Below are 11,369 nucleotides of genomic sequence, written 5' to 3'. Positions count from 1 at the left end.
TGTGTACACATTGGGACTAGCAAGAGGGTTCTTAGAGCTGTAGTGTATTTCTGTTTTGTTTTTTGTTAGATGACATCTGATACAGTTAGAAATCTGTATAATGCCAGTACTTTGGAATGAAATCCTGACCCTTTATTAGAGATTTGAATACTGTGATGTAGCTGTATTTTAGGTGTTTTTTTGTTTTGTTTTGTTTCTGTTTGTATTGCTGGGGGAGATAGCTATTTAAAAATATTTGTGAAATTTGGGCCCAACAGTTGGCATAATGGCTGTCGCTGGACTCCCATGTAGTCAACCGCAGTTCGAGTCCTAGACCCGGTGGTTTAAACTCACGCCAGGCACGTGTGCGTGCGTGCCCAAGATCCCGAGAGGAGAATAGAGGGGAGAAGATTGCAGTGTGGCCATCCCCCCGGGGCGTGATTTCTCACTTTCTGTCTCTCTGTCTCTCTCTTGTCTTTCTGGCGAGCGCATGCAGCCTATGGCAAAAACCTCTCAAAAAAATATTTGTGAAATTAGATATTAGCAGCCAGGAATAAAAATTGCAGAAGAAAAACTGCACATGCCACCCCATGGCCTCTCAAACAATTGACCGAATGAACTCTCAATACTGTTTTATAAATGAGCTAATTTAAACTACTTGGACCACTTCATAAGTGTTTTGAATTGTATTTTTAAATTGCTCTTATTTTCCTAGAATTCATCTTTTAAACATTTTGCAGCCTGTTCAAGTTTTAACTTAAAGTAGAGGGAGGTCTTATGAGGGGTCTTCAAAAGTTAATGGAAATGCATACCATTTAAAAAAACATGCATGGATATGAAAACTTTTTTGTAACAAAATAAACGTGTACTTTAATTCCATTGTTCCACATACTTTTGAAATAACCTCATATATGTATAAACTTTTATAAACACAAAGAATTGAATAATTGTTGGCACTCTTGGAAGGTAAGTAACTTAGTAAGATAGTTTAAATGAAGGAAACTTATGGAGAGGACAGCTCTTTAAGTGAATTTTTTTTTCCCAACAGAATATGGACTCCGCTCTTCGCTATATTCATAATGATTCAGACTTGAGCACCAGTAGTAGTTTTAGCGCTGATGAGGAAAGGAGATCTAAAGTACAAGTAAGTGACAAAAAATGCTGTGTTCTAATTGCTCTTTCAAAGCTCATTTCTGACCTAAGTTCTGTTTTACAGTGAGTGTTTTAAAAATTAAGACTCAGTGTGTCACGTTTTTGATAAGAAAGCTAAACAGTAGGAATAATAATGTGTAAGTGCAGCTCTTTCCATCGCACCCCTGTGATTGCAGTCATCATTCAGAGTGACCACAGTACTGCTGTCCCTTCACATAGTTTTGTAGGTACATAAACATACATACTGTACCTTTTTACCTTTTAAAAGATAGAAGGTGTGATTATTCCATCCTACCTAGGTATTTCCTTGTACCTAAAAAGGTAAGAGTTATCCAATATAGCTCAGTTTCAGAGATTAAAATATGAAAAGGTGGCTCAAAACCATTGTAAAATACCATTGATAATAAATTGTATTCTAATCTCAGAGATTTTAAATGTGAAAAAATATTTTTATGGAATCACTAGAATGTAATAAGTTTGTGCTGTGCCTTTTTCTTTTCTCTTTCAAAAATGTATCTTCAAGATCCCTCTGCATGAGCACATAAGGACCCCACGCCCTCATAGCAATGCAGTATTTGCACAGCACCTGTTACATTTCCTCATAAGCAGTACCGTAATTGAAGTCGTCCCATAGATACCTCCAGTAGTAGTTTTGTTTTGATGTCACAAGCAGTACATGTTTACCATGATTATCTGCACATGTAGTTTGCTTGTGGGACTGTATTAATAGAAATCAGCTTTCTACTCATTTCCCAGATAGTATATTGCCTTATATATTTTTCTTTCTATTTTAAAAAATTTTATTAATTAATATTTTAATTTGACCAGAGTGAGACAGAGAGAGAGACAGGGAAAGTGAGAAAGCAAGTTGCCAGGTTTGGGACTTGAACTGCAGTCAGCCATGTGGGAGTTCAGTATCCTAAGCACCATGCCCCCCTGCCCAGCCTCTGTTTTTTATTCTATTAAAAATAGAATCAGTGTTCATAGTTTTTGAAGCATGCTTTTTTCTCCATTATGTCATAGACAAATATTTAGTCTATACATACAGATTATCTTACTCTTTTAATAAATGTATTTTAGTTTTATTTTTGTATAAGTAGTAAGTTTATGTGGTTCAAAAACAAAAAAGTATTTAATGAAACTTCCTTCAGTTTTCCTCCCTCCATTCATTTTTCTTCCCCCAAAGCATAAATTATTTTTACCTTTCTTTTATGTATCCTTCTAAATTCATCACACATACTTGAACAAAACTGTTTATGTATTTTTCTTTTTCTCATTTTTATAAAAATAGTTACATGGATGCATTTTCATATTTTTTCAGAATTATTTATTTAAATTTATTAATTATTCAATTTGACTAGAGAGAGGGAAAAAAAAAAAGCAAGCCCTGGTACCAGGCCCAGTATTCGGAGTGGTTGGCCATGTGGGAATCCAGCACCTCCACCACCATGCCACCTGTTGGTCCCCCTGTAGTTTAATTTTTATTGCTTAAATTTTTATCTAAAAAAGATAAGTTTTGTTCTGTTTTTTTTTTTTCGTTTTAAATAATTATTTAACTTTATTATTATTTTAATTTGCTGTAGGACACGTGTACTCACCAAAGACAGACAGAAAGAAGGAGTTAGAGGGAAAGTAGGGAAGCAAGCCACCAGATCTGGAACTCAAACCATGGTTGGCCTTGTGGGAATCCAATGCTTTAACCACCATGCCACCTGCTGGCCCCTGTTTTGTTTTGTTTTAAGAGATATTTTTGCTATAGAGCAAGTGCACTTTCTGGAGAGAGGAGAGACAGAAAGTGAGACATCCTGCCCAGAGGGGGATGGCCATGCCACAGTCCCTTCTCCATTCGCTCAGGATCTTGGGCATCCATGTACATGTGTCAGGTGTGAGTTTAAGTCTCCAAGTCCAGGAATCAAACCATGGTTGACTACACGGCAGTCCAGCAATGTAACCATTACACCATCTTCTGGACTCCCCTGTTGTTTTTTAAACCTGTTGCTACTTGTACATAAGAGTGCCTGTTTTGGGGACCAGCAGTTGATGTAATGGCTATGTCACTGGATTCCCATGTAGCCGATTGTGGTTTGAGTCCCAGACTTGGTGTCTAAACTTAAGCCAGGCATGTGTGCATGTGTGCCCAGGATCCCGAGAGGAGAATGGAGGAGAAGGGATTGCGGCGTGGCCATCCCTCCAAGGGCTGATTTCTCTCCCTTTCTGTCTCTCTCTCTCGTTCTGGCGAACACATGCGCCCTATAGCAAAAACCTCTCCAAAAAAAGAAAAAAAGATTGCCCTTTTTGTTGTGTTTACCAAGTTATAACAACTGGTCTTATTTCTAATACAACTTTTATATTTAGTTATTAATTCTGACTGTCTTCTATGCTACTTTCTGTTTTAAGATCTTACTGTTTTTCTCAGTTGGTTTTATTTGTTGCCTTCATACTTTGTATGTATGTGTGTTTCCTTTAGCATGTTTTTCTTATTTTTCTTCAGTTATAGATAGGTGAGTTTTCAACATATCGAAATCCATCTGTTTAAAAATAATTTTGCCTAATTTATCTCTCCACTGCTCAGAATGCACTTAAAGTGGCCAAAATTTTGTCACTGCCATCTCTTTCTTCATTAGGATGTTGTGCCTCAGGCTCTGTTAGATCAGTACCTGTCTATGACTGACCCCTCACGTGCACAGACGGTCGACACTGAAATCGCCAAGCATTGTGCTTACAGCCTCCCAGGTGTGGCCCTGACCCTCGGCAGGCAGAACTGGCACTGCCTGAGAGAGACTTACGAGACGCTGGCATCAGACATGCAGGTGAGTAAGGCAGGCAAAGCTCTGACAGAAAGTGTATACAAGGCACAGTGTTTACCTTTGAAAACCAAAAGAAAATGCTGTTTGTGTTCCTGCCTACTCTCAGCGTTACAGGGAATTATGTACAGAAGAACTTAAAAGTAATGCCAGGGAGCTTGCTTTGTGGGCAGAGTTTTACAGTTGGGCTTAATTTTTTTTCGAAAGCATTAGAAGTTGTCATCACATTTGACATGCCTACATTCCTAACCTAGAAACGCAATATTGACTCAAGTTTATCTGTTGATTAATTCTTAAGAATATGGAATTTAATTTTCCTCCTAGAAATAGTGTTATAAATGCTTATTTGATTTTTATGCTTGTTCTCAAAGGATTTTTAAAACATTTTAGAAATGTGGGTAGTATTACATCACTAAGTTCTGGTCCTCAGTGCCATGACCTTCGCAGTACAGATGGGAGAAGTTAACAGTTAGTTACTCTTCTCCCCTGTCTTCCATCACAACCCCTACCTTGAAAAACCACAGAAGGGAAAGCCTTGACCTAGCCTAACGTTTTATCTGTACTTCTGTGACTTATTTTGTGGCTCTCTGACCCGGCAAGTCAGAAGGTAAAAGTAATCTTAATGAAGCATAGTTTAAACTTCTCTAACTCACAGGATTAGGAAACCAGGCCCAGGTGAAGTGAATTGATCCCCTGTTCACACACTTCTGAAGTGCTGGAACTGGGCATAGATCCACAAAGTTTCAGTTTCCACAGAGCACTTTATCTTATATATTAATACTTTTCAGTCTTTATTCCACAGCACTCTAGGGCTACCTGGGGATAGGTACCTCAGCATGCGAGGAAGTGACTGTGGGCAGGGTTCACAGCCTTTTCTTCCTCTCCTCTTCCATCAGAACATTTCTGCCTGAATCTGTTTTATAAATAGAAAATGGGCATAAGAGTTCATTTCAAAATGGATTCTGGGACCAGCAGTTAGCGTAATGGCTATGTCGCTGGACTCCCATGTAGTTGACCGTGGCTCGCGTCCCAAATCCAGTGGCTTAAAACTCAAGCTGGGCGCGTGGGCGTGCGTGCCCAAGATCCCGAGAAGAGAATGGAGGAGAAGGGATTGCAGCGTGGCCATCCCCCCTGGTGGGTGATTTCTCGCTTTCTGTCTCTCTGTCTCTTTCTGTCTGTCTGGCGAGCATATGCGCCCTATAGCAAAAACCTCTATAAAAAAAAAAAAAAAAAAAGAATGGATTCTGGAGTTAGTGAGGGGAAATAAAGCAAATAAAACCTTTGCTCTAAACTGCTTCTCAGTAGATAAAGTTTTAAGCTAAACAACAATTTAACAATTTTTAAATTAAGGCAACATGGGGAAAAAGGTGTTTTTAATTTATATTCCTGAAAATATAGAAATGATTAGACATTTCCAAGCATTTTTTCCTTTATAAATAGACATAATATTGTACTGGGATTCAAAATTTTTATGACACCTTTTTGGTACATAGTAGACATTTAAAACTTAGTATTTATTTTTACCACTCTTTTATGTTTTAACTTTTTGAGATTCATAACATTTAAAGTACTGTAATCATTTTGCATTTAGCTTACTAATGTAGTTTTCATTTCTGCAGTGGAAAGTACGAAGAACCCTAGCATTCTCCATCCATGAGCTTGCAATTATCCTTGGAGATCAGTTGACAGCTGCAGATCTGGTTCCAATTTTTAATGGATTTTTAAAAGACCTCGATGAAGTCAGGATAGGTGTCCTTAAACACTTGCATGATTTTCTGAAGGTAACTTTTACATTCTTTTGCATAAAAACATACTCACTGTAAGTCTAACGTCTTTATTTTCAGCTGTCACCAAGCTGTGTGTTCCTATGGAGAAAGTATAGCTATGAAGTGATGGTAAGGTGTGACTTAACAGAAAAACAGCCTCAGTCTGATCAGTTTGCTGGTGTATGTCATTTTAATTTTTCATTTAAAAATAATTTTGCTTGGGGCTAGCAGATGCTGTCATTGTTACATCACTGGACTCCCACATGGCTAACTGTAGTTCAAGTCCCAGAGCCAATGGCTTGAAGCTAACACTGGGCATGTGTGTGTGCATGCTCAAGATTCCAGGGGGAGAATGGAGGAGAAGACATTGCAGTGTGACCATTCCCCGAGGGGTGATTTCTTACTTTCTTCTCTGTCTCTCTGTCTCTCTTTCTCTCTCTCCCTGGTGAGTACATACACCCTAAGGCAAAAGCCTCTTTAAATTTTTTTTCCCTAAATTGTGTTTTATGCTAGATCATGGTGACAAAACATTTATACCATTTTTCTTTTTAAAAATTATTGAATTAAATATTGGGTTGTCTGGAAAGTCATGATGCATTTTTTTGCATAGAAAAACATTTTTAAAAAAAAACATGACTGTTCCGACAACCTAATATATATATATTTAAAAATGTCATGAACTTGGAACCAGCAGTTAGCGTAATGGCTATGTCGCTGGACTCCCATGTCATCGACCGCAGTTTCACGTCCCGGACCCGGTGGCTTAAACTCACGCCGGGTGTGTGTGCGTGCATGCCCAAGATCCCGAGAGGAGAATGGAGGAAAAGGGATTGCGGCATGGCCATCCTCCCTGGGGGGTGATTTCTCACTTTCTGTCTCTATGTCTCTCTCTGTCTGTCTGGTGAGTGCACGCACTCTATAGCAAAAACCTCTCCAAAAAAAAAAAGTCATGAACTTTAAGCTTGGAGGCTTTATGTGGTATTTCAGGAATCCTTACTCCTTTGATGTGAACTCTCTTGTCTCTAAATAGCCCCAATTTTTTACAGAGTATTTAGTCCTGGAATACTGTTGTTGCTTAGACTTTAGCCTAGCAATTGACTCTCAGAGTCCTAAGGTTTGAGTTGTAGAAGTAATTGTAATTTTACTTTTTAAGAAGCATTAATGGCATGGATCATGTTGAAATTTCTCTGGTTGGCCCTGTACACCCCCCCACCCCCAAACTCAGAATCCAATCAAGAAACACATTAAATTTAAATGTTACATCTCTTTAGTCTTCTTAAATTTAAAACGGTTTCCCTGACTTTCTGTTTTTAATGTCATTGGCATTAAGAGCTAGTTGTTTTGCAGAATGTCCCTCAATATGGATTTGTCTGAATGCTGATACACAGTTTCACTGTGGTTGAAGACAGGTTGCTTGCAGGCATGTCATCCGTCTATATAGGTTGTCACAAGTTTTTCCAAATGTATCACATCAGAGGTTACATGATGTGAGCTCTTCCCATTATTGGTGGTGATAAGTTTGATTACTTGTGGTGGTGTCAGCTCCATTTCTCTACTGTAGAACCTTTTACCTTTGCAGTGAGTAAGTAATCAGTGAGGTCATGCTTTCAAATTCTGTGACTATCTTTTCCCCCAGAATCTTACTCAGTGCTCTTGAATCATTATCTGTACATAGTTCTTTCCTGAGTCAGTTGTTACTATACTAGTTGTAAAATACCAATTTTCTATTTTCATAATTATTTTATTTTTATTAGGTAATATCCTAATGTAAACATAAGCTCTCTTCTCTCTCTGTCCCTTTGTCAGTCTTTTAAATATCAATGTGTGTGCTAATAAGACTTTATTTTTATTATTTAAAGTAATATAGTCTGTTTCTGTCATTTGTTTTGAGCATCAAATTTGGCTGGTGGGAAGCCCTGAAAGCTGCCTCCTGTGTCCTTTTCATTTGTCCTCTATTTTTAAAATTTATTTTAAGTTTTTGCTATAGGACATGTGCACTCACTGGAGAGTTAGAGAAAGACAGAGAGAGGAAAAGTGAGAAATCAATCCCCAGGGAATATGGCCATGCCACAATCTCCTCTTCTCCAATCTTCCTCTCAGTTCTTGGGCACACAGGCCCAGTGTGATTTTCAAGCTCTGGGTCCAAGACTCAGGTTATGGTCGACCATGGGGAAATCCAGTGCCTTAACCATCATACCACCTGCTGGCCCCTGGCCCCTTATTTTTAAGCACAACCATACATTCAGACTCACCTCCATTCTCTGCCCTAGCCTATAGTCAGCTCTTTTTCCAAGGAACTCAGGTCCTTTTAAGTGAAGAATGGCTTTTAGAAACCAATATTTGAGTATTTATGTGTGCTTATCGTCCCTGGTGGCTGGGTGGTTTTTTTTGTTTGTTTGTTTGTTTGTTTGTTTTCTTTTTGGCAACAGGATCTCTGTTGTGATCCTCCTGCTTTAGCCTCCTAGGTACCTAGTACTACAGGGTCTCACAGTTGGATCCGATTTTCAGAGTGGGCTGGGAATCTAACGAAGTCCTCCCATGTGGCCTCAGCCTGCCAAGTAGCAGCGTCTGTGAGTGTACACTGCCAGAGCTGGTCTTGTCATTTCTCTTAGGCCTTTTCAGAAGGCAGAAGCTAGGAGGTTTGTGTGTCTATGTGTAATTACTGAGTTCATATTTTTTAAAAAATAACTATTTATTTTTTATTTATTAATTCATTGATTTTTTAATTTGATTAGAGAGAGAGAGAGAGGGTGTGAGAGAGAGAGAGAGGAAGTGAGAAAGCAAGCTACCAGGTCCAGGACTCGAACCCCGGTCGGCCATGTGGGAGTGTCCAGCACCTTAACCACCATGCCATTTGCTGGTCCCATTAGTGAGTTCATATTGATAGGAACTTTTTTTGTGTGTTCTATAGGATGTGTGTGATCACCAGAGAAAGAGATATTGAAGGAAAGTGAGAAATCACCCCCAGGGGATGACCATGACCCCACTTCTTTCTTCCCCATTCTCCCCCCAGGATTTTGGGCATGCACGCACGTGCACCCAACATGTTTTCCGAGCTACTTAGTCCAGAACTTGAGCCATTTACTCACTTCTGCAACAGGTATATGAAATAGTTTCACAATTATGCCACTGCTAGTAATTCTGACATGAAATCAACTAAGAATGTTAAGGATTTCCTTAAGCAAGGTCCATACTTAGAACACTCCCCATGAGATTGTGTAATCAGAATGCTGGGTTCCCACGGAGGCCTTTTCCCCTGTGTCATTGTCATCTATTTTGTGGTGGTTAGGCTTATTTGTTTCTGTTTATATAAAAAGTTTTAGGGGTTTTCCTCTTGCCATCTATAAATCTACTTTTAAATATTTATAGAGTGGTCATTGGGATGACCACTGAAATAGTGAATGCCTACTGTGCCATGGTCACACCATCCATTAGACTTACTATGTAATTGGCATATTCACTGTTTTCTGATAGTTCAGGGTAATAAGGATGCCGTATGAAGGAAGAGGACAAGAACTATAATGAAGCTACTATGCCCAAGGCACTGGAGTATTTAGTGTAGGTCACTGGCAGGCTCAAGAAACAGAGATCCAAAAGATAGTGATGCCTCTTGAAGGTAAGTGGAATTATTCAGAGAAAAAAATGAATTATTTCAGAAAAAAAAGTGCCAGTTTTTCAAACAAATACAGATATTATATTTCTTTTTTTTTTTTGGAGAGATTTTCACTGTAGGGCGCATGTGCTCGCCAGACAGACAGAGAGAGACATAGAGACAGAAAGCGAGAAATCACCCCCCACAGGGGATGGTCACGCTGCAATCCCTTCTCCTCCATTCTCCTCTCGGGATCTTGGGCACGCACGCACACGCGCCCGGCGTGAGTTTTAAGCCACCAGGTCCGGGACACGAACCGCGGTCGACTACGTGGGAATCCAGCGACCTAGCCATTACGCTAACTGCTGGTTCCCTATATTTCTTCTTTAGAAGAGTTAACCATATTATCTATAGACCGTTATTTTTGTGGCTATTGTTTTGTTCAGCGACCTAGCCAGTTTTTGCTATAGGGCAAGTGTGCTCGCCAGAAAGACAGAGACAGAAAGTGAGAAATCACCCCCCAGGGAGGATGGCCATGCTGCAATCCCTTCTCCTCCATTCTCCTCTCGGGATCTTGGGCACGCACGCACACGCGCCCGGCGTGAGTTTTAAGCCACCGGGTCCGGGACACGAACCGCGGTCGACTACGTGGGAATCCAGCGACATAGCCATTACGCCAACTGTTGGTTCCATGTGGACTGTTTTTGATCAGACTAGTAAAAGAAAGAATGTCTACACACTGTCGTGGTTCAATAATATTTTTGTTTTGTTCAGCTTCTTCATATTGACAAAAGAAGAGAATATCTTTATCAACTTCAGGAGTTTTTGGTGACAGATAATAGTAGAAATTGGCGCTTTCGAGCTGAGCTGGCTGAGTAAGTTCTAGCAGTTTATTCGATTATGTTTGGAAGGGCGTATATTCGCATCGTTTTTACCTTTTCTGAATTTCTTCCTGTGTAGATGCAGATTTCTGGCTGGCATCCTGTTCTGTTACCATTTCTTGTAACACAGGGCTTGCTGGTCTATTTTGCCAGAACCATTGGGGGTTAGAGCCCATCTCTCAGGACCAAGCAGGGCTTGGTTTGGTTGCTGCATTGATTGCCTTCCCTGTACGTGACCTTCATTCATCTCACTACAGGCTGCCAAGGCTGCCACCGTCTGTTGCTGAGGGTGGGAGCTAGAGTGCCAGTGGGCTTTCCTTGGCATTGGTGCACTAAGCGTTCAGCCATCTCTGCACCTGCGTCATAGTGGGGCTTGTGTTGGAAAGAAGATTGTGCCAGTGTCTGGCTGCCTGGGCTTCCTCCAAACCCCAGTCCCTCCCCTTGGCGTCAGCCTCTGCCTTGGATCTGTGCTTACTGCTGGGCAGGACTTCCTGCCCCTCCTCTTGGAATAGAGTATTGACCTTCTGCTCTTCCGCCAGCTGCAGTGAGTCTTGGTGGCCATGGGGTGGGCAGGCCTTGCCCCTCCTCCAGCAGCTGGAAGCTTTTGCTTTATGAGCAAAGAACCCAGGACAGTGCCCACTGTTTCCCAGTTGCCCCGACTTCTGTCAGTCACTTCCTTACTGCTAAGAGACACTCTCCTTTCCTTTCCTGACCCCTCTTGCTGGAAGACAGAAGGTTCACAAGCAAATGTGAGCTCCCCTGTGTCAGACCCTCTGTTGGTGACCGTCTCGCCCTGGGTAGCTGGTCACAGTCTGAGCTCATCTCCTTCCCTCTGTGTGGCAGCAGGGACCTCTAAGGACCCTGCTCTGCTCAAGTGGGGCCATTTGAATGGCCCTTCTCTCCTCGGAGAGGGCTTGGCCCATCTTGAGAAATTATGTTATTTGGCTGCCTTGCAATGTCGGCTCCCTGATGAGCTCAAAAAAAGATTTGTAGAGGATCCAACTTTTTTTGTCATTGTATGGTCAGAATGACTCCTTTGCAGCTTCTACATCCCAAGCAGAAGTTGAAATCCTGTTTATGATTTTTATTTTTAATTTATGTCAGAAAATAAGTGTTTTTCTCTGAGGGTTTATATACATATACAGGTGCATGTATCATTGCTATATTATCTATTAATATTTATAGTTCACTTCCT

At 40.6% G+C, this 11,369-nt stretch overlaps 1 protein-coding gene across 1 annotated transcript in view; it reads left to right on the top strand.

Moving 5' to 3' along the window:
* PPP4R1 (protein phosphatase 4 regulatory subunit 1) overlaps nt 1-11,369 on the top strand; it is a 50,745-nt gene that overhangs the window by 34,396 nt on the left and 4,980 nt on the right. The window contains exons 11-14 of the mRNA XM_014582358.1: nt 1,028-1,123; nt 3,756-3,941; nt 5,555-5,716; nt 10,068-10,168. Of these exons, the coding sequence (XP_014437844.1) occupies nt 1,028-1,123; nt 3,756-3,941; nt 5,555-5,716; nt 10,068-10,168 (545 nt within the window). The remainder of the gene's footprint in view (nt 1-1,027; nt 1,124-3,755; nt 3,942-5,554; nt 5,717-10,067; nt 10,169-11,369) is intronic.

This window comes from Tupaia chinensis, unplaced genomic scaffold (assembly GCF_000334495.1).
Source record: "Tupaia chinensis unplaced genomic scaffold, TupChi_1.0 Scaffold143584_1, whole genome shotgun sequence".
Taxonomy (NCBI): Eukaryota; Metazoa; Chordata; class Mammalia; order Scandentia; family Tupaiidae; genus Tupaia; species Tupaia belangeri.
Note: the sequence above shows the minus strand (reverse complement) of the source record. Positions and strands in the feature narration are given on the sequence as shown.